The sequence below is a fragment of the Plecotus auritus genome (assembly GCF_963455305.1).
Source record: "Plecotus auritus genome assembly, chromosome: 7".
NCBI classification, from domain to species: Eukaryota; Metazoa; Chordata; class Mammalia; order Chiroptera; family Vespertilionidae; genus Plecotus; species Plecotus auritus.
In genome coordinates, this window is record NC_137774.1 from 46,952,723 (window position 1) to 46,976,196 (window position 23,474).

Sequence of the window (23,474 nt, forward strand, 5' to 3'; positions counted from 1 at the left end):
GTGGTGCCCTCCGGTCAGGTGCTCGGGTCTTCAGAACCGATGAAAGAGGGGTCAGTTTTCCAGCCTGAAATTTTGTGACAAAAACAAACAAAACCTACCTCCCCCCAGCCCCCCACTCTCTCTTTGGCGTAGCGTAGTCTCTCCCGACACCAAGAAGGAGGAGGAAATGCCAGCACATTCCTTCGAGAGCCCAGTGACGTGAAGGCGGGGTGTCATCCTTCACAGGTGCACCTGAGGCGCTCAGGGGACCCCCCCCGCACCGCCAAGGATGCTGGGGTGGCCTGTACTGGCGCCAAGTGCTGCATGTGTAGGAATTTTATGAGCTGGTTGCTCAAGACAGCAGTATTAAAAATTGTGATCTAAATTCAAAATTAATCAATTATATTAAAAATAAGGGTACAAAATACTCAGCATATATCACTTCCTAACTACATTTCACTGTCCTCCACAGTCTCATGGCTAGCTCTGATTACTCACTATTGTGCTGGGATGGCGGAAACATCGTCCTGGGCTGTGCTCTGCTCATCTCCCCCAGCCCTGGATGTGTGCATCCCAGACCCTGGTCCAGGGCTGTGCTACTGTAGTCTCTTCCGAACCCCTGACATTTACAGCACAGAAACTGGCAACACCACATACAGGAGAGGCGGCTGTTCACAGCCTAGCAGCACACGATGGAGTAAGACCAGCCCAGAGAGGCCACGGGGAGGGGTTACCTTGGCAGAGAACTTGAGGTGGACCTCTGCCTCGTCCGCCAGGCTCTTCTTCACCTGCGCCCACGCCTCTCCCAGGGACCTGCAACACGAAGCAGACTGTCAGACTCGGAGGGAGACCCGGGAGACTGGGCTTGGGTGAGGCAGAGGCCAGGCAGGCACAAAACAAACTTGAGCACTGTTTCAACCTGAGCCCCCAAACCGAGCCCAGGAGCTGACAGAGCAGGCTGTAGCAGACTGAAGAAATATCCAGAAACCAAGAGAACTGGGGGAGATGCACAAAAGTGGGGTGCAGCAGTGAGGGCCTCCATCGCTGGCCGACTGCTCTCCCCATGCCTTCCCATCACCCCGCCCTGGTTTGTTGACGAGGCATAGGCACCTGCTGGGGAGTCACAGAGGGAGGACAGGTGGCTCTCAGGGAACAGTCCTGCTCAAATGGAAGGTACCACACAGCCCTCCCTGTGTGCAGGCAAACCCCCAATGGCTTGGCTTCCAGGGGGGCAGAGGAGCACCTCCTGGATCTAGGGATCTCCTAGGGACACCCAGAGGCAGACAGGCTCTCCATCGGCAGCACAGGAGTGTGGCCCTGGCCGGTCCTGAGTCTGCACTGTGAGGCCTGGTGCTGCACACAGCTTCACTGGGGAACACAGAGGCCTTCAGCTACGTCTGCTCCAGTAGAAGCAACCTCCTGAAGTCCCCAAGACCTTGGAATGCAGGCCCCAGGCTACACTCTGGTAATCTGCAACTCTTTAACCCTGGGGCCTCTGCACCCAGCCCGTAACCCAGCCAGCAAACCCAGGCTGACTTCATTCCATCAAAAGGCCACTTCCCGGGAGAATTCCTTAAACTCCAGCAGCAAAAGCTGATTAACAGACATCGTGCAGCGTGGCTTCTAGGTTTGCAGTGGAGAAGCCAGCAGCTGAGAGCTACCCAACAGATCAGAACGGGCCCCTCTGGTTCAGCCCAGGCCTGTCTGGTTGTGGTGCTGCCTCAGGCTGAGGTGGGTGTTTAAGGGAAATGACTGACTGAGTTTATCTAGGAGCCTGGCAGCAAAGAAAGGTCCCCTTGGGTGACCCCGGCTAGGGAGCCTACCGGAGAAGAGATGGAGAAATGGTCCACCCACACTGCAGACATTTCTCTCTGCCTCACGGTCTGAGCTCCAGGGAGCTGTGGGGGCAGTTCTGGTTGGCGGCATCTCACCTGACCCGGGAGGCGGGTAGGGAGTCCTGGGCAGGGGATAGAGGGGGTGGAAGCAGACGTGGTGGTCATACAGATAAGGGAATAGAATACCAGGTCCAGAAACAGACTCAGATATGGGGGACTGATGTGCCACAAGAATGCCCAATTATCTCAATGGAGGAGGGACAGCCTTTTAACAAATGGTGCAGAGACGACTGTATCACCACAGGGGAAACAAGGCTTCTTGACCTTGACCTCACGCCATACAGATGGATTATCTCAGGATGCATCCAGACCTAGGGTGAACGTCAGCACTACACCCAGCTACGGAAGCAGCCCCCGGAGAAGTGGGAACTCGCTTTAAGGCTGACGGGAGGGGTTCGGCCCTCAGCTGAGCTACACGTGAGCCTGCGGAAGGTGAAACCGGAGCCCACAAGCCAAAAGGCATGGGCAGTCCTGAGAACGTTCACGTCCACCACCAGCAGGGCACGCCACCAGTCACTGGCACAGAGGCAGCTGCGGTGGCCTGAGCGTGTCATCCGAGGCCACTGGGAGGGCAGGAGGAAGCACAGTTTCCAGATCAGGCCCAGGCCGTGTGGCTCAGTAGTTCCGCACTGACCCATGAACTAAGAGGTCGCTGGTTCAATTCCGGGTCAGACTGTCCCCACCTCCAGGCTGGGCATTCACAGGTGGGAAGATGTCACTCTAAACATCAATTGGTCTGTCTGAGCTAATACATGCCCCATGCACTGCCCCCCCAACATATTCCAGTCCCCCCGGGGTCATGTCACCATTTCGAATAAAGCAATTAGAAATTTTCTCATCTGAAGAGAAATTTTTCATCTGATAAGTGGTTAATGAAAAAACTAAATTCTGAGGTATACGTCCGTTCCAATATGCTACTGAGGCATGCCACGTCAAAATGTACGATGCTGTCACACGATCAAGCAGAAAAGACCCCAACCCCATTTCCTCTCCACACAGGAGAGAAAGGCCCCAGGCAGGATGAATAACCGGCTCTGGTACTTACCAGTGGGCACATATGCTGGGGCATCTAATTTGGACACAGCACTCGAGTGGCACAGCCTCGAGTCTCCCCAGGGGCAGGCACCTTCCAAGGCTGCCCAAATCTCTAGGCTGCAGCACTGCGCTTTGGGAGTTTCTAAGGGGACTGGGCTCATGTCCAAAGCTGTGTGTGAGTGCAAAACAGCGTGGCTGCATGGAGAGCAGGGCCCACGGGCTCATCCCCCCACAGCACCTGCTGGAAGAAGTGTGTGCGGGGTTAGCCTGTGTGCAAAGGCAGTGCTCATGGCCACGCTGGAGGTGAGCAGCGCCGATGCACGTATATGAGCGTGTGCCCAGTTCCTTGTCTGTAGGTACGTGTGTGCACAGCATGGCGGTGCAGGCATGCCCAGTTCCCCGTCTGTAGGTACGTGTGTGCACAGCATGGCGGTGCAGGCCTGACGCCTTCAGCTGGGAGCATATGCTGTGTATGTTGGCAGGACTGAGTGTCCTCGGCAGCAGCCCAGGCCGAGGAGGTGGAGGCGGGAAGACTCGGGGCAGCACTGTAGTCACAGGGTATGGAGATGCATGGAAAGGCCCCTGCCCCGGTCGGTGGGACGCCCCCTCCACACTGCTCCTTTCTGCCCTCATCTCAGGCCCAGTGCATGGAGCAGAGGGGGCGGAGGGAACCTCATTTCTGTCCGTGGGAGAGACACCAGCCTTGCAGGGCCGCCCTGTGGCCTGTGGCTGGCGGGTCGGTGAAAACCATCCGGAGGCGGCCTGCTGGCTGCACAGCGGGCCCATGCAGAGGCCTTGATCAAAGCCACATGCGGCTGGCAAAGCCCTGCCACTGAGGGATTTCAAGCCATGCAGGCAGGGCTGGACTCGTTTAATGTTGCAGCTCGCTGACAACCGCAGCATCCGCTGCCTTCCGCTGGGGCTCACTTCCTCTCTCAGGAGGGAGTCAGACACTGCCTGGAGGGAGGTCCGATCAGACAGAAGACTCCAGGGACCTGCAACGCTAACTTCCTGAGCCTTTGTTTTTATTATTGGGATGAAATTCATTCAGAACGATCGCACTTAGCCCAGTCACCCTGATGTGCAACCACCACGTCTAGCTAGTTCCGAAGCACTTTCATCACCCTGCTATGGACTGAATGCTGGTGTCCCCTAGGTTACGATGTTGAAGCCCTAACCCCTGGTGTGACTGTGAGTTGGGGATGGGTCCTCTATAGCAGAAACAGGTTACATGAGGTCATATGGGTGGGGCCCTAATTAGATGGGATTAGTGTCCTTATAAGAAGAGACACTGAGAACTTGCTTTCTCTCCTCACTGGGAAAGGCCAGAGCACAAAGACGGCCGCCTGCAAAGAAGAGGAGAGCTCTCACCAGACACCAACCTGCTGGCACCTTGATGCTGGACTCCCAGCCTCCAGAGCTGTGATAAGTTAAATTTCTGCTGTTTAAGCCCGTCTATTTTTACTGTTACAGCAACCCACGGAGATGAATACAACCCTCCACCAGAAGAAACCCCGTGCTCGTTAAGCAGTTACTCCCCATTCCCCTTTATCCCCCAAACTCAGACAAACACCATTCTGTCTTACGAATTTGTCTGTTCTGGACATTTCACATATATGGAATCATATAATATGCAACCTCTGTGTTTTGCTTCTTTCACTTCATCCACATAGTAGTATGGATCAGTACTTCATTCATTTTTATGGCTGAAGAATCCCATCATACACTGAGTGGCCAGATTATTATGATCTCTGAACACATAATAATCTGGCCACTCAGTGTATATCCTATATAATAAAAGGCTAATATGCAAATTGTCCCTTCAACCAGGAGTTTGACCAGTAGGCAGGCCGGCCAACCACTCATGTCCCCTCCCCCTGGCCAGGCTGGCAGAACCCCACCCATGCACGAATTCATGCACTGGGCCTCTAATATACACACACACACACACACACACACACACACACACACACACACTGAGTGGCCAGATTATTATGTGCTCAGAGATCATAATAATCTGCCCACTCAGTGTATATCCATATATCCAATGTGGATACACCATAATTTGTCCATTCATCTTTTGATGGACATTTGGGTTGTTTCTAACTTTTGGCTACTGTGAATTGGGTGCTGTGAACATTCGTGTACATGTATTTGTTTGAGTATCTGCTTTCAATTCTTTTGGGTCTAAGCCTGTGAGTGGAACTGCGGGGTCACAGTAATTCTAGGCTTAGTTTTTTGAGGCACTGCCAAGCTGTGTTTCTACAGTGGCTGCACCATTTACATTCCCACCAGCAGGCCCAAACGCTCTGCTAACAAGACAGAGCAGAGAAGGCGCAGTCTTCCTTCCACCAGGCATCCTTCTGTGGCAGGGAGTGTGGGCTGAGCCTCCCCAGCTCAGGTCCCACCCAAGGAGGTTTGGACTGTTGCAGCTGGAAGGGGAGGGGGGCCTGGGCGTCAGGCCCACAGGGGAGAATTCTAAACAAGCGGCCAGGTGCGGAATCCTCTCCCACCCAGGTTCCTACCAGCCTATCCTCAGAAAGGGAAGCAGGTGCGGCATCTGGGGGCTGATGCCCAGCTACCAGGGGCCAGGGCAGAGGGGGTCCAGCATATGGCAGGAGGCCCTTGGCCATGAGAGAGAAAACAATGTGGAAGTGCTAACCTTGAGCATGCATGCCCACACCTGGGTCACAGGTGCCCACCTTGAACCATGAATGCCCACTGTGAGCCAGGCCCATGGAGACTTCCCCTCCAATGGGCCCATGGCAATAATCAGTGATCAGTGAAAAGGGACCCCCCCACTTCGAGTGTCTCTTCTTCCTCCCACACCCCACTCACCCTTCCTCCTGTGCGGCCAAGGAGTTCTGAGAGAGCTTAGCTAAGTTCTTCGCATATTCTTCTTCAATCTTTATCCTGCAAGGGGAGAAAACCCAACAGGTCAGCTCCCCAGTGCTAGTTGGTGGGTCCAACCTACAGCCCTGCTGCTTAATAACTGTGTAAAGGAACCCACTAGACCAGGGGTGGGCAAACTTTTTGACTCGAGGGCCACAATGGGTTCTTAAACTGGACCGGAGGGCCGGAACAAAAGCATGGATGGAGTGTTTGTGTGAACTAATATAAATTCAAAGTAAAGGAGCGGAGGGGAGAGCAAGAGAACTGGATAGAACAGCCAGATCTGGCCTGCGGGCTGTCGTTTGCCCACAGCTGCACTAGACTATATGCTCTGAGAGTACGTGTTCTTGTCCGTCTGGCACGTAGTAGGTGTTTAGTACATTATTTGTTGAATGAATGCACAAAATTGTCTGAACCTCCCTGTCTGCTCATCTGCAAAATGGGATATTCCCAGCTGTCTACCCAGGTTGTGAAGATGAAAAGCTGTCATTTGCACAGCTCCTGACACAGGGCTGGACACATGGGAGACCCTTAAATAGATGAATGTAACTCATGATGGACCACAGGCATGCCCAGTCCTGTCCCTCCCCTTCCAGCCCCAGAGTTCTGGGTTTAGACCCTCCAAAGTGGCATCGGCTCCTCAGAAGCAGAAATATAACTGCTCCCTATCGTCTCCCAGTCCCCAGTGCCTCTAACGGTCAGGCCTGCAGGGCACACGTATTCCCATGGAGACCAGGCAGTGACCAGAGCTGGCTGATTCCATTTCCCTAGAGAGGGAAGTTGCCTTGGACTTTGCTTCCAGCAGGCAGGCCCTTGACACACTTTCAAGGCAACTCTCCGGGGAGCGTCCTGTATCGTCTGGCGCCCCCGCGTTCAATGTGCTGTTGGAGGTACTGTGCCCCTGGTCCATCCCTCGGCAAATGGGAAAGCCCGAGACACTGGGGCAGGGCGGCCTACCACATCCCAGGGCAGCATTTGAGTGACCGTGATTTCATGGCGTGGCGCTGAGAGACCTACAGCCTGCTCCTTCTCACACTGCTTTGCTTCCAGTGCCACTTCTGGCTGGTCTCTGGGTCTCATCGCTCCCTCCCGTTCACTCTGCCTGAGTCCCCGGGCTCCCAGGATGACCGGCCGGCCAGCCCGCGGCCTCCAGCCTGTGACCAAGAGATCTCTCTAAAAAGCAGATCAAACCACGTCACACTCTAGACTGCAAATCTCCCTGGGCTCCCATGACATCCCAGGCGCGAGGTCCGTCTGCTTCAGCAAGCCACAGCCAGGGCCAGCGCCTGCCTCACCCACGCCTGCCGGCTTCTAGCCGAGGCCACAGAAAAGCCCGGGCCTCGGCCCCTGGCCCGCACGCTTGGCGGCCCCTCTCCTGGCTCTGAAAGGCTCCCAACGTGACCCCAAGGTGGACTGAGAGAAACTGCGTGCCTCAGGAAAGACCAGCGCTTCTCAGACTGTAGGCTCAATTTATTTGCCAACATGACACCTTCATGAAAGTATAAACCATAAGTGTGTTCTAGCTTCGGCTTTTACAACCTTTTTCCTATTCGCCTGTTTTACACTGTTGTTTTTTTGCACCTGAGCTATGCAACTCTCAGTTCTCTGCCAGTTTAATGGGCCATAAAATAAAGATTTCATTACACAAACAGAAAACAGGGCTTCGAAGGAAAAAAGGTGCTTTAAGATGCTAAAGAATTATTATTCAATTGTTGTTATAATTAAAAAATAGTGTAAATATATTGCCATTTACTAAATATTTCCAGTGTGTCCAGGAATCTCCAGACAGAAAGCTGTGTGTATGTGTGTGAACACACATGTGTATGCAAGCACATGTCCATGTTTGAGCACACATGTGTATGTCTCCAGGCACATGTGTATGTGTATGTGCAAGCACATGTGTGTGGGGGGGTAATGTGCATGTGGTGGTGGGTGTGTGAGGTGTGTGGGTGTGTGAGGTGTGCTTAATGGGGTTTCCGAACTTGGAGAGAGGGGGTAGAAAAGGAACTTTGTCTTTTTATAGCTTTTCATATTCCCATCTGGGCCAATTCACTGTCTCCTCCCCTGTGTTCATCTGAACCACTACTATAACCCCTGCACTTTCTTTCCAAAAGCCCCTCACCTGACTCCCCCATTACACTGAGCTCCTGAGGAGGGAGGGCGTGGGAAGAGGCGGTGGGTTCTGTAAGCCCAGGTACAGGACACAGATTTGGTTTGAAGATTAACTGAAAGGGAACACTCTCTTTTTTCTCATGCTAAGGGACAGTGCTTCAAATGAGGGCCATATAGGTAAAGGAGCCAAGCAGTCTGTGTGGGGACAGTAGGGAGTGGTGGAGACGATGGCAAACTGGGAACATATGCTCCCCCTACAGAGGCCGTGGCCACTCAGCTCCAGCCAAATGCCACACGAGGGATGCCGAGCCACTGTTGCCAGACTTCCTGCTTTCTCCAGAGACGCTAGATTTTAGTGTAAAATCCGACCAACTTTAAAAAATGTTGGTTCAAATCTTTAAAAACATGACGTAGGCCAAAACCACACATTTGCCAGCCAGATCTGTCCCGAGGGCCATGAGTTGTGGCTCCAGTCTCATGCTCCCCTTGGTGCTAACCAGGCCCAGCGCTGGGGTGCAGGCTCCCTCCTGCCACTCATTCCCCTCCGGCTCAGGGGCCACATAGACACTGTCACCAGTGCCCTGTGCTGGGGGGGCCAGGCCTACCTCTCCCGAATGAATTCTGACATTTCCTTCTGCATCTGTTTGCCCTTCAGTTGTTTCTGAAGCAGCAATTCAAACCCAGCCACGTTGCCGTTGCCTTGGGGGTCCTTCTTATCAGCCTAGGAAAGAAGCAGAAGTAGGAGCCTCAGTGATGGCGGGAGCAGAGGAAAGACAGACCCAGGGGACCAGGACACCTGGGTACCCTGTCCTCAGCCTGAGAGGGAGGACAGGAGCGGCCTTGGCTGCCTGACCCGTGTGTGTCTCCTGGTGCCCCACTGCCATGGGCCCTCTGAGCGTAAGCCACCCCACGCCCATGCCCCTCAACCGTCCAACCCAGAAAGAAGAGGAAGGGCAAGCAGCCAAGAGCACAGGTTCTGACCCCCAAGGGCCCATCCCTTCCAACCAGGGGCTGCTGAGGCTGCGGACCCTCTGGGGAGTCCTGGCATCCTGACTCTAAGCTGAGACCGCCTGTGACCTTGGGGTCCTATGTCCCTAACCCTACACCATCCCATCTCCTGTCAGCTTCTTGCACTGGCCGGGCAGCGACACCTTCCAATGCACATTCACCCAGGATCAGAGAGGCTTCTAAGAGAAGCTGGATCGGAGGAGGCCAGCGTGGAAGAGGGCGGGTGGCCGGGAGCAAGTCTCCACGGACTCTAGCCTGAGCTGCTTCACCTGGGAAACTGGAGAAGCAATGGCCCGGCCGCCTAGGATCCCCTCAGGATCAACCACATGTGGAAATGGCTGAGCCCAGTGCTCAGCAGATACTAAGGACTCAGTGAACAGTAGCTACTAGGAGCTCCTTTTAAGTAAAATTCAGGACTCAGAAACGATGGCCAAGTCAATGAAATGGAAACTTAGTATCCAATTCATTTTGCAAGCAAATTCTCTTAAAATTTCAAAATTAAACGGTTTAGCTGTGTTTGGCTTGCACTTCCTCAAGGACGCCTGGGTATCTTTTTCCTGCCGTCCCCTGGCCCACCTCCTGCCTGCTGCCCGCAGCATGGCCTGCCCCGAGGGACATTCATCTGACATCTGCCCTCACAGCTCTTGGAACCGCCCAGGTCCTGGGTGTGCCTCCTCAATCACAGCCTTTACCCCCAGGAATCAGGGTCAAATGCTTTGGTGTTTAATGGGAGGAGTTAAGAGTATGTCCTTTGACCTCACAGAGAGGTGCGGGGTCAGCTCAGCCACTGCGTGATCCGTGATCCGGTCAGGTCTTCCCCATCCTGGCTGCGTCCTCGGGCCCCACCCCTTGAAATGCGAGTGGGTTGCTTCTCTAAGATCCAAGAATGGACACTTTAGGAGAGGGGAACGCTGGCGTGGCTCAGTGGTTGAGGTGTCGACCTATGAACCAGGAGGTCACGGTTCGATTCCTGGTCAGGGCACATGCCTGGGTTACAGACTCGATCCCCAGTGTAGGGCATGCAGGAGGCAGCCGATTGATGATTCTCTCTCATCATTGATGTTCCTATCTCTCTCTCCCTCTCTCTTCTTCTCTGAAATCAATAAAAATACTATATAATAAAAGTGTAGTATGCAAATTGTTCCCTTGACCAGGATTTCGTCTGGAGTTCGACCAGGGGGCAGGGCCCGCTGGGGGAAGGGAGGGAGTACCCATCTGAGTCAGCCAGCAGCCACTAGGGACGCTACCAGTGCACGAATTTTGTGCACTAGGCCTCTAGTAAAAAATAAAATAAAATAAAATGCAAATGCCCAAGATTTCTACACGTTTCTGAGGAGCTGGGCTGTGCATTTGTCAAGAGATATTGACTTGTGGAAAAATACACATAACATAAAGTTTACCATCTTGACCATTTTTAAGAGTGTAGTTCAGTGGCATTAAGTAGTCACATTGTTGTACAACCATCACCACCATTATCTCCAGAACTTTTCTTTGTCTTGGGAAATGGAAACTTTGTACCCATTGAACAATATGCAAAGGCTCTGGAACCCCAGAATCTGGAGCTCTCTACAGATCCTCGAGCCCAACCTCCTGACTTCGACAGAAACAGGGAGGCCCCGGGGGACAGGCATTGTCCCAGGTCACCTACAAGTGACAGAGAAGGTCTGGAGCCCAGATTCCTTCGCTGAAGTGGACTCTAGTCTCCGGCCTTTACTGAGCAGCAAAGAAAGGGACTGACCAGCTTACCTGCTTTCTGCCCGGGTTTCCGTGTTGTCCCGAATGAACACCCTATCAATTCTCTGAGATTTATGGAACATTCTGGACTCCAGAGGGTCTTAACTTCCCACCTCAGATGCTAAATCTCCCACCAGTCCTTTAGGTTTCAACAGGAGAGGCCCCTCTGTTTTGAGCTCAAGGCCCTTCGTGCCCCCACTAGGGGTTCACTCTTGGTCCTTGGGGCCACACTGTGGGGGAAACTAAGGCACCACTTACCCAGAAATAGTCGCAATAGCTCCACTCAGTTGGTTTCAGCAGCTGCTGCTCCGGCATCGTGTCCGGGTGGGGGAACGTCACACAGTTGACCTGCAGGCACAGGACAGGGGAGAAAGGACTCGGCTGAGGGCTGGGCGGCTGGGAAGGCTCTGCTCCCGGACACAGCGCTGCAGAGGCGCCAGGAGGGTCAGCGTGAGAGAATGCACACGAGGTTCTCAAGATGCTCCAGGGGCCAACATGTCAAATGGGGGCACCAGTACTCACACCCACCCTAGAGGGGCTGCCCTTGGTATAAACTCTCTGCTGGGCGGACTGACAGTGTCTATTCAAATCTGCAAACATCCAGAGCCTTCGACCCAGTGAGTGCACTCGAAGAGTCTATCCTACAAGTACGTCTGACAGGTGTGCATGACACACGGGCAGGATGCCTCCCCCCAGCGCTCTCTGTAACAGCTAAAGGGCTCCGGCGACCCCTGTGGCAGGGTCTCTCTCGCAGCAGTCATGGAAACGAAGGATAGATTCTCGAGTTTCCCACAGTCCTCATTTCATGTTCCAGCTACTCTGCTTTCAACAAATCACGGTGATTACAGCCCACCTTTATTTAACTTATTAATGCTGTCCCTGAACATCTCACCCAGATTTAATGATACATTAGCTGACATTGGATTGAGGATTAAGAATCACGGAACTAGGAAGCTGAAGGCACTGGGGGTGGGGCAAGCATCTTCTCTGGTGTTGGGTAGGGATCTGGAAGGCAAGGGCTTGTGTTGGCCTGTGGCCCTGAAGCAACCACTGAAGGAGAGTTAGCTGGGTTGAGGGGGAGATCAGGGAGGGTAAGGCCTCATCCCTCGATGGCTTCTGACAGTCTGTGGGGACACTGGTCCCTGGATGGACTGGCCCGGGGCCCCAGGGTGGCTGTTCCTGCCTCTGTAAACTCCCAGCTCTCCCAGGGGGGGTTTCTCCACATCCTCAGAGCCCTGAGCCCTCTGGTGGGCGTCTCTGGAACTGCACCGGCTGCCCCCCAGGAGGCAGTGGTAAGGAACGACTTCTGCAATTCCTGGGGAGCCCTCACCCAGGCGCCCTGCCAAGAGCTTCGCAGGGATTCTCACGTCATCCTCCCAGCAGCCCCATGGGCTGAGTAACACTGGCCTCGTTTGATAGGAGGACGCGGAGCGTCGCCCAGGTACAGTATTTGAATGCAGAGGATGACAGCAGAGCTCATGCCCTCAACCACCCTGCTGGCTGCTCAGTGGACACCTGCTCGTCCACGTGCCACGTGGATGGCACGCGGGGGGTGCACTCGGCTAGACCTTCCCAGCACGCTGCACACGTGCATTTGTAATTGTACTTCTCGTGACTGTTCATTTCCCATCTCTCTCCTGCTCTTTCCCGAGTGCCTGGCACAGCTCGGGCACCTGGCGGGTGCTCAGTGTTTCCCAGTGTGATGACTGGAGGCTGGAAACAGCAGGTACAGTCTCTGCCCTCAACGCTTTACAGCCTCATGAGGAAGGACTACAAGAAATAAGTAACTGGGATAGTCCGGGAGGAATCTACCACGGGGTGAGCCTGGGTGCTAGGGCTACGTGAAGGGGAGAATCTCAGAGGGAGTGATATTAGGTAATACAAGTGGGGTCAAGGCAGCGGGGCGGTGGGGGGAGGTGAAGAGTGTGGCAGGGAGGGAAAGGGTTCGGGGTCTGAGGGTGCAGTGCCCAGCCGGCTGGGGAAGGTGCCTGTCTGTGGCCGGGATCACAGTCAGGGAGCAGACAGCACTGAGGCCAGAGGGGACCTGCTGGCACAGGGGAAGGGGGGAGAGGGGGCACGAAAGCATCTGGCCGGGGACTCTCAGGGTGAGCCATCCACTGCAGCATGGAGGACACACAGGAGGGACCATGCAGCCAACCTCAGCCACCGGGGAGGCCCCGCAGTGACTAGGGGGCGTGATGGTGGCTCGGAGCAGCACAGTCAAGTGGAGAAGCAGAGAAATGCGGGACAGACTTCGCAGACAGACTTCACACTACCATGAAGTTAGCTCAGCGACTGTCCGCTGGGATGGCTGTCCCCTCCCCTGCCCCGGGACACCTGGCGACCTGGAGGCATTTTTGGTGGTCACACCTGGGGCGGGGGTTGCTGCTGGCACCTGGCGGGGAAAGGCCAGGGATGCTGGTAAACACCCTACAACACACAGGGCGACTTTGCACCCTGCCAGCCCACCTCCGGCCTGAGGATGTGTGGGGCCACCTGGGTGAACCGAGCCAGCAGACCTAGGTCAAGTCCGGGGCTCTGCCAGTGCCCACACCCTCAGTTTCCCCAGCAATTATCCCCCAGGGTTGAGTGTTTACCTGAAACCCTGGGGGTGTTGGTTACAACGCAAACCTTCCAGCCCAGAGATGAACTGTAGGTCTCAGGTCCCATGGAGGGACCCTGCATGGTAACATGTATTGCAGGGCCTCAGGTGCCTCACTTCGCAGCCTGGCTCCCGAGAAGCGGGAAACGCTGGGTTCGGTGGGCAGGAAGCGGGAGGGAAGGCCCCAGCAGAGATGGACAAGGTGTGCTGGCCAGGAGATCCCGGCCCCACCCCGCCCAGGCTGCCAGAGCCCAAGGCCCGGCTCCAAGCAACACCGCAGGGAACGGGGCCATCTGCTGGCCTGGGCACGGCCACCAAAGGCCCGTCAGGCAACGCGGGGAGGCCTCATTCTGCTTTCCGCTCTTCATTTCTCCTTTTCACTCACCTTCTACAATTCCCATACCCCCCTCACATTCTTCTCCCTCTCTCTCCCATTTCTGGAAACTTTTGGGAGCTCCCACTTTGCTCCAGCACTCTAGGCATTTTGTGGCAATTCGAAGATTTGCCCTTGAGGTCTGCCCATGCCCTGCCCTGCCCCATCAGCTCCAGCAACAAGGAAGCTGCTGCTGACCAGTCCATTGGGGCTGAGCCACCCTACCCGCCCAGGAGGCAATGTCCACTGCGGGGGGCGGGGGAGGGAGTGGTGGATTGGGGGGGTGGTAACAGCACAGGTCTGGAATCCTAATGGCTCCCAGCTGTGTGGCCTTGGGCGGGGTGTGGCTCTGTTCCTCCGTTTCCTCATCTATAAACAGGGTGGTGAGAATATGAACGTGCACTGAGCACTTACCATGTGCCAGGCATGTTTTAAGTGCTTTCCGCATGTGGACTCAGTCCTCACACAATCCCTATGGCACAGATACCCACCCCCTCCCCACTGCCCAGATGTGGGCACAGACACAAAGACACAGGGGACCCTGCCCCAGGCCGCTGCACAGCAGACAGGCCTGCACGGCACACTCTGGCTTCAGAGCCCACGTTCACGATCACCACACGACACTGGTCCCAGCACCCCCGCCTAACAGCGCGTGGAGAGCAGTGAGCCGCTCCAAACACCGCTTATGCATTAGAAACTCACACAAGAGTGGCAGCAATGATTGCTGTTATTGTTTGCCTAACCATTTTTCCTTCCAAGCAGGACTGTCAGCCTACGTGAACCAGGGCGTGCACCCACCCTCAGCTTCACCTCAGTGGGGGTGGCCAGAATGCTCAGACGTGTGCGTGACGGAGCCTGAGAGTCCCCATTCCCAGCTCTGCTGTGCTTGTGTCAAAACGGCAAAGCGAGGACCACACTTCTCAGGTCTCCAAGGCCTTGGCTGTTTGAGCACCTGGGCACCTCACCTGGCCACCTGCAGGGGGCACTGCTGGCCAGCGCCCCCCTTCCCAGGCCCAGGGCTGATGGGATGCTGCAGGTGGGGTGTGCGGCTGCAGGAAGGGCCCTGGGAGGTGGTGTGGCCACTCCAGGGGGAAGCCGCTTGCTTCCTGCCAGGAACTCCCGGGAACTCTATTCTTAGGGATCTTTCCCTTGCTTTTAACTCTGACATCTTCCAGAAGTTACCCGGCACAAACACAACCCTGCCACGGCTATAATTTGCACGTCACGCCGCTTGCACAGAGCGCGGTCCACCCCCTCACCCCCTCACCCCCTCCCGCCCACCCTGCAGAAATGGCTCCTGCCTCATTCCAGCCTCCATCCTTCCCCTCGCTCCCCAAAAGAGAAAAGTGAGGTGTGACATCCACAGAAGGGGGGACCCACTGGGAACTCTGGCTGCATCCAAGCTTTGGAACTTCCCAGTTCCAGGCTGGGCATCACTTCTACTCTCTGTCCACATTGTCATGGCAACAGCCCATCTGTGGCCGAAAGCCCAGTTTGCCGCGCAGCCAGTGAGCGCTTGGAGGGAGCCACTTACCGTGATGGTGTTCTCCTTGCTCTGCTTTCTGCCTGGTGACGAGGACCCCAGGTTCTGGAGGGAGAGGCAAGAAGCATCGTCAGAGCTGTCCTCCATCCTGGACTCACTCTCACTCGGGTCCCCTGAAGGCGGTGGGTTGGTGACAAGCCGCGTGCTGGGAAGTTCGGAATGTTCAGCCTGCCACTAACCCTAAGTCACCATAGTCTGGGAGAGGCAGGCGGGAGCACCCCTGACCCCACTCAGCTCCTGTCTCCTGTGCCCGCGAGGCTGGGAGGCTGGGGGGAACCGCTCCAAACCAGGCGGCCTCCTCTTCTCCTCTGCTATTTGGGAGTTAACCCTCAGCTGCCCTCTGCTGGTGAGCGGCTCCGTGTGCGCTTGCTGCTTGCACCTGCAGAATCCACTGGGGAGCAGAGGGTTAAGGCAGAAGGCAAGCTGCAGGCCACCACCTCCGGGCACTGGCACCCAGGATGCAGAGCAACAGCTTCATCTGAACCTGGGTGGGACACATGAAACCCTATATCCATCCGTGCCAGGTGCCCTGGGGCTCAGCCACCTCCCTGCCGCTCTCCAGCCCCAGAGCAGCACGGATCTCAGCTGAAAGCCACAGGTCAGCCTTCATTCAGACTTTAAATTGCCTGTTATGTCTTCCTGCTGCCGGCAACAAAACCACCATCCCAGTGCCTCTGAGCCCACAGTCCTCAGCAGCGCCCGCCGAGGACGGTTCAGATCGGAACATGAGGAGGGCTGGCAAGAGCCTAGGAACCTAATGGGGAGGGTCAGCTCTGGGTCTCGCTTTTGCACTCGCGGCGGTGACATCAGGGAGTCGGTAGGGTCTCCAGGCAGGATGGTGGTGCCCACTCCCGTCCCGAGCCACGCCCGTCCTGGTGCAGGCTCACCCCTGAGGCACGCGTGTGGCCATCGTGTGAGAGTCCCTATCCTTTCTCTAGTGGAGCGTAAGGAAGCGGCTGTCAGATTTCACAGATCAAGTCCCACAAAAGGCCTGGAGGGACTTCTCCAGCAAGCCTCTGGGGCCCAACAGCCCCCCACCCCCGGGGCGGGAATGACTTCTGGGGGGACAGAGCAGGTCCAGCCTGCCTCAGGGACTTCTCCGCTAACCCGGCAACACAGGGAGCTGCCTGAGTCTCTGCCTATGGTCTCCTCGGCCCCTCCCTCCCTCCCAGACCTACTCTGGCTAGTAACTAAAGTCAACTAATAAAGCCAATCCACTAAGACGGTCCAGATAAAAAGGGCCCCACGGATCATCCCTCTCACAGACGAGAAAATGAACTCACTCGCCTTCACGTCCTGCCAAGTCCCATGACTTCTTTGAGCCTCAGTTTCAACATTTGTTACGACGGTCCTCAGGCTTTGGGTGCATCAGAATTAACTGAAGAATGTACCCCACTTCCAGCCCTAGCCGTGTCTCCCAGGCTCCTGACCCGCAGGCTCGGGTGGGCTCCCAGGCTCCTGACCCGCAGGCTCGGGTGGGCTAGCGCCTCCCTGGGAGGTGCCTGGTCTATGTTCTGTCACTCCACTTCTATGTTCAGGCGCCCCACTTCTGGCAGCTCCTCCAGCAGCCCTCCCAGGACCTGGGGCAACAGCATGCTGGGAACCAATCAGCTTCTGCCAATGTTTTTAATGCATCCACTCATCCAGCTCACCCACCCTGCACCCTCCCAAGTTATCAGTTCTGCCCCTGGGCACTTGCCAAAATGGGGCTGCCAGGGAGGAAAGCATGGCGGGCACCCAGGTGCCATTCTCCAAGGAGAGGAGACAGGTGCAGGGCCCTCTCGAGGGCTCATTCATGCGAGGCACAGGCCAAGCAAACACAGCCGACCCTTGACCAACACGGATTTGCCTGCATGGGTCCACCTGTACATAGATGTTGTTTTTCAATAAAAATACGGTCTGCCCTCCTTATCCCAGGCCTCACATCCTCAGGTTCAAGCAGTATTTCTCATCTGTGGCTGGGAACCCACAATACAAATGCGGGTGAGCTGTGTGCACCTGCGGCCACTGCCCTGCGCCCCTTTATAGAAGGGACTTGCATATGCGAGGATTCTGGTAACCACTAGGCTCCTGGATCCAATCCCCACGGATACCAAGGGGCTGTAGTTAAGTCTGTGAGGAGTCAAAAGTTACATATGGATTTTCGACTGTGCAGGGATTCAGCGCCCGGACCCTCCCCCGCCCTTCCCCTTCCCTCACCACATTGTTCAGGGTGAACTGACCCTGAGGGAGAAGGCGGAAGGGGTCTCTGGGACGGGTTCTGCATTTTGCAGGGTCTCTGTTGTCGACACTCCGCGCTCTCACTCCAGCCACCAGGAGGGCAGCAGAGCAGGCTCCAGCAGCCCCGGCACAGCCTGCAGTCGGTCTCGATGCTGATGGGATGGCAATGAGGAGAGGACGAGGGAGGAGGCTCTGCCACCCGGGCTTACTTACAAAGCGGACACCAGGCTAAGCATGGGACACCAGCAAGTTCGAGGCTTCACCTGCGCTTTACAAATGGTGAAACGGAGGCTGGCAGAAACCAACTACTTGTCCGGGGCCACAAGGCAAGTAAGTAGAGGACATCGGAAGCCAAGCCTGACTAACGCTTCTGTCTCCCGCCATCTCTCCACCTGAGCCTGGGGGCCATCTCTTGTTTTCCAGGTGTCTGCAGGGGTCAGGAAAGATCTCCATCGTCCACAAGCATTGCTTTCGGAATCACTGTGTCCAAGGCTCTGTGGAATGAGGCTGAACACAGAGGTCACGTCCTCCCATGACTTGAGCCAGGACAGGAGGGCAAGTACTGGCACGGGGGGTGGCGCTCTAAGTGTGGGCATCAGCACCTTCCCATCACTGTCCTGAGCTGTGCATCTCAGCCAGTGCTGAGCGGAGTCTCAGGCTCTCTGAGGTGGTCTCAGGCTCTGCATTTGTAGCTGATGACTATTGTTCCAATGTCATATACGTATACATAGAAACATGTCATATACATGTATCATATATGTAAAATACACACACACACACACACACACACAGTCCCTGCAGCACTCCCCTGAAAGGGCCCAGAAGTCACAGTGAAAACCCCTATTAGTGAGGAGTTGGTTTCTAAATGCTATTCCCACTAAAAGAACTCGGGCTCCTTGGGAAGTGGCCAATTCCAAAGGTCCGGGCCAACCGGGAATACCTTATTCAAAAAATGATGTGCTATAACAAAAGGACATGGAAGCCAGCTCACAGGGGCTCCCACAAGCCAGATTTGGGACAATTTTAACCTGAATAGGAAAAACGACCACAAATGATGAACTCCAAAAGTGGTGATGGGCGAGGGGAGGGCAGCAGTCTTCACAGAAAAATGTATAAAGAATTAGCAAATCACCAATTTGCAAACCCCAATGTCAAAACAGACTTAGGCCTTGCTTGTCAAGGACGCTCAAAGCACTCAGTGAAGACTGTCAGGGACCGGGAGACCCACACAGTCTCAGCCTAGCACCCCGCAGACGGCGACAAGTTACCAAGTAAGAAGGTGCCACTGGAAGGAGAAATGTGGTCATCGCCACGCTAAGCGAGAGCTCATACTCAGCACCCCCCGCAGGTGTGACCTGGGAGTGTGCGCTCCGGATGTACACCTTGAGAAACACGCAGCACGTCCCAGGCGGCATTCTTGGCCAAGCGGCCGAGCCTGGGCCGAAGCATAAGAAAACAATTTGACCAAGAATGCAGGTCCTTCTACAAGACAATCGACTTGGACTCCTTCCCCAAAAAGGAAACGCGAGGAAAGACGAAAGAACAAATGTGTAGGAAGTATAAGAGAGACTGAAGTGATAATTTAGACAGAACAGTACCTCCATGCAATGGGATACTATTTGGCTATAAAAAAAAAAAAGAACGGAGGGCTGATACATGCTACAACATTAATGGACCGTGAAACGCTATGAAAGCAGCCAGACACAGAAGACCATATGGTATGATTCCAGGCAAACCTGTGGAGACAGAAGTAGCTTAGTGGTTGCCTAAGGCTTAGGGGGGATTCTTTTTGGGGTGATGAAATATTCTAAAATTCATCATGATGATGATTGTGCAACTTTGCGACTATTGCACACTAAAACCCAGTGCACGTTGTATACTTAAAATGGGTGAATTATGTGATATGTAAATTATATCTCAATAAGGATGTCTGAGAAAGAGAAACTAAAGAGCTAGAGCAACCAATATATCCAGGCGTGAGACCTCAATGGAGCCTGGATTGCGGAGAAAAGCAGGGGTAAAAGTCATTTTGAGGACAATGGTGAATCTGAATGTGGATTATATGCATCAGATGATATGATTGAATTAGTGTGTCCTTAAGTGTGTTATTGGTATTGTGGCTATGTCTCCCCCTTTGGACACATTATAAAACATTTACAGTTAAAACAATATGTCAAAAATTTGCTTTAAAATAATCCCAGTGGGGCCAGGGGGAAGGACTGGGAAAATAGATGAAACAGGATTGGCTGAATAACTGTCAAAGGTAAATGACTGGCCTGTGGCCCTTTCTTGTAGCAATCCTTCTGCTTCTATAAATGTTGGCAAATGTCCATAACAAAGTGCGTTTTTTTGCTTTTTAGTTTCCTTTGCCTATGATTCTGGAAAGTTTTTTGCCTTCCCTTTTTCAAAGCCCTTCCCCAGCCTGGTTTCCCAACCTCGCCTGAGCCGCTAGCTGTCACTGTGTGGTGAGGACCGACTGACGACAGTGGTTGGTACATTGCAGCGGGGGATGGAGAGGTCCCTCACAACTGACTCACAAGCGCCCCCCGCCCCCCCGCCCCACCGCGTGCCTCCTTGCCCTGTCTCTTTGCCCTGTGAATAGTCTGGGTCCCACCCCTCGGCAGGTAGGACCCAGTAGGAAACCTCTCAATGGCTCCCAGCACGATTAGGACCAAATCCAAGCTCCTCACCACAGGCCTGGTCAGATGCTCCAGCCTCCTCATCTTCCACCCTGCGCCCCACCCCCCCAACACACACACACACACACCCGCTAGTTAGTGAACCGCAGCCCACGGTCTCTATGGGTCCTGCCAAATTCTGCCTCCAGGCACCCACAGGTCCTGTTCCCTTCACCTGGACTACTGTTTCCCCACTTGTTTGCTCATCTTTCATCTTAGCTTAAGTACCTTTTCTGAAGGAGTCTTTCTTTCCCTGACATTCCCACTACGACCCACCACCACCTGCCAGGCCCTGTGGCACACTCTCCCCCCAGTTCCATCACTGCGAAGTGAAACCATCACTTCTCTCCCATCTTCCTCCAGCCCCAGCTGTGACCCTGCCTCAGGGCGGGGACTACTCCTGCCTGTGACCCGGTGCCTGGCAAAGAAGGATGTGCACAATGGAACAAGTGTCACTGAGGGGGGGCGGGAGTAAGCAAATGAACGCTCAGTATTTCACCTCTTTTCTACCCCAGACACTATTCTCCAGTAGGTCCTTTAGTCCATTCCCTTTCCCCTCGCCTGTGCCTTCCTGAGGGCAGGTTCCAGGAAAGCCAGGACCATGCAAAGGTGGGTCAGAAAAGGCCTGGGCACTGGTGGGCAGGTCCCTTGCCCTCCTCATACCTGCTAAGGGGTCTGACAGGGTCCCACCACCATAGCCCCAGGTAGCCAGGCAGGCAGGGGACAGGCTAGGATGTGCTCTACAAAGGCCAGCAAGACTACTGGCCTTTGATACTTGGCCTGTGCAATCAGGTGGGCCCCAGTACCCAGTACCCAGGCAGCCTGCCCAGGTCTGCAGACCTGAAAACTTCCACTGGGTGGCGCCAGATCACCACCACCCATGCCCAGCCATGAAGGTCTCCCAGGGCTGCGAGGAGAGGCAGGCATCCTGGGGCAGCTGGATACCCAGCCATCAGTCCTCCCCACAACAGAGCAGAGCGGGGACACACTGCTGGTTTCCATGAAGATTGGGTCTGCTCCTCCCGCCCCACCCTGCTCCCCCAACATTCTAATCTTCCTGATGAGCTTGTCCAAGTAGCAGAAAAGAACACGGTGGGGGGGGGGGGAGGGCAGGGGGTTTGAATGAGCTACTTGGTGCACCCCCATCCTGCACTGCAAATAGCCACGTGTTCACTTGCCCATTCATTCATCAAATATTAAGTCATAACTGTTATTAATGATAACTGACAGCCTGGGGTGGGGAGTCACTACCATGCAGGCTGAGGAGAGCTGGATGTACTCCGGGGATCACTGCGGTAGCAATCCTCTGTAAGTGCCAAACCTTCGTGTCCTATTCCCAGGCCTGGCCTCTAGCCCCCTGTATCCACGGGGGATGCAAGCCTGCAGCTCACGAAGCCTTTCCCAGCCTCAGGGGACAATGCTCTGTCTCACAGCCTGGGAATCTGGGCACAGATGCGTGCTTGCCCCCTCCATTTACTGCATGACTTCTCCTCGTCACCTGGATGATACTTCCACTGTCAACGTCATCATCCCGAAGAACACACGCTATGCCACATGTCTGAACAGACGCAGCCTGCCCAGGCTGGGTCCCTGGGGCTCACCTTCCCTGCATCCCCAACACCAGTACCCTAACTTCTTCTTAAAAAAAATAATACTCATTCTATCTGCCTTCTATAAAAGTAAAATGTGTTCATTTCAGGAAATTTGAAAAATAATGGCAACTATAAAGAAAATAAAAATCACCAAGACCAAGACTTCCCAACCTCAGCGCCATTCATCCTTTCAAACCGGAATCATCTTTTCGTGACAAGGACTGTCCTGTGCACTGTGGGATGGTTAGTAATACCACTGACCCCTCCTAACTAGAAGCCAGCAGCACCGCCGCCCCAGCTGTGACAACCACAATGTCCCCAAACATTGCCAAATGTCCTCCGATTGAGAACCACAGTCTCAGAGGCAGTCGAACCGCGATCCATGTCTGGTTGTTTTTCCTCCAGTTATTTCTCTCTCACACATAGATTTCCTCCCCAAATGAGACCGACTGTACATGCAGTTTGTGCTCTGCTTTCCCCACTCAATATCATGTTCCCAGCATTTTCCTAAGTCAGTGGTCGGCAAACTGCGGCTCGTGAGCCGCGGTTTGCCACTCTGTTGACTAATGAGTTTGCCGACCACTGACCTAGACTCTCGATTCCAATAATTACAGGCTGTTGTTGTTCCTTGTGATTAAGCCCCTGTCTCAGTGGTCGGCAAACTCATTAGTCAACAGAGCCGCAGTTTGCTGACCACTGTCCTAAGTCATTGTTTCCTTCGGTAGAATGAGCTTTACCAACTTCAGGACGGCACTGGCAGGCGGCATGCCTGGTGCCACAATCCATCCCTCCCGGGCCCTTGGCTGGACGGTTATGGGGCCCAACATTGCAGTGCTGTGCATACTGCTGGAGTGAACGCTCGCACATCAACCAGAACCCTGAGTCCAACCCAACAGCAGACGTGGAAAGGGAGGTTCCTGGGTCAGAGGCCTGATGCTCACACAGCCAGATGGCTTCTGAGAAGGCTGCCATCAGGATGCATTTTGTTTTAAGTGGCTGAGCAACCACTCTGCCGTATTTTGGGGTGAGAGGGCCATGTCCTATTAGAGAGGGAAGAATGATGGGGCTTGTTTCCAATGTTCTTCCTGAAGATGCCCAGGGCAGCCCCAGCTTTTTCAGTGGCTGAGAAGCCCCAGCAGGATTTAGGCTGCCATCTCCAGAACACACGCCTCAGGCAGATGGTAAATGAGCTTCATTTCAAACAGACAGACAGAGGCTGCGCGAGGAAGGCCGCCTGGGGCTCAGCAGGAAGCAACATGATGTGTGCCATGAGCAGGGGAGTGGGGGGACACACACTCATGCATGTGCACCATCACCGGTGCCCAGATCCTCGCTGCCCGAGGTGTGTCCTGACCTGCAGCAGCATCTGGGTACAGGCTGAAGACGCAGAACCTCGGTCCCCTTCCTGGATCTCCTGAGCCATAATCTGCATTTTAACAACAAGCTCAGGTGTTTCTTGAATCCATCCTATATAACAAAAGCCTAATATGCTAAGTGTCTGGTCATCCGGTCATCTGTTCAACCAATCAAAGTATAATATGCTAATGATATGCTAAGGCCACTCAACCGCTCACTATGACGTGCACTGACCACCAAGGGGCAGACAGTTGACTGGTCGATCAGTCACTATGATGTGCACTGAACACCAGGGAACAGATGCTTCGACCAGTAGGTTAGCTTGCTGTTGGGGTCTGGCTGATCAGGACTGAGCAAGATGGGCTGGAGATGCCCTGGAGCCATCCCACAGTCCCTCCCCGGCTGGCCAACCTCCCCGGCCCTCCCTGGCCCTGATCGTGCACCAGTGGGGGCCC

At 54.7% G+C, this 23,474-nt stretch overlaps 1 protein-coding gene and 1 long non-coding RNA gene across 5 annotated transcripts in view; one reads left to right on the plus strand and one right to left on the minus strand.

Annotated features, from left to right (window-relative positions):
- GAS7 (growth arrest specific 7) overlaps window positions 1–23,474 on the minus strand; it is a 211,203-nt gene that overhangs the window by 20,877 nt on the left and 166,852 nt on the right. For all 4 annotated transcript variants that reach the window (XM_080681514.1, XM_080681515.1, XM_080681517.1 and 1 more), the window contains exons 5-9: window positions 15,165–15,218; window positions 10,914–11,003; window positions 8,519–8,634; window positions 5,748–5,822; window positions 714–792 (exon numbers count right to left, since the gene is read on the minus strand). In XM_080681514.1, the coding sequence (XP_080537640.1) occupies window positions 714–792; window positions 5,748–5,822; window positions 8,519–8,634; window positions 10,914–11,003; window positions 15,165–15,218 (414 nt within the window). The remainder of the gene's footprint in view (window positions 1–713; window positions 793–5,747; window positions 5,823–8,518; window positions 8,635–10,913; window positions 11,004–15,164; window positions 15,219–23,474) is intronic.
- LOC308254917 lies at window positions 15,622–19,726 on the plus strand. Its single transcript, XR_013961263.1, has 3 exons — window positions 15,622–15,771; window positions 17,483–17,723; window positions 17,817–19,726. It is a non-coding gene; the product is annotated as an uncharacterized lncRNA (long non-coding RNA).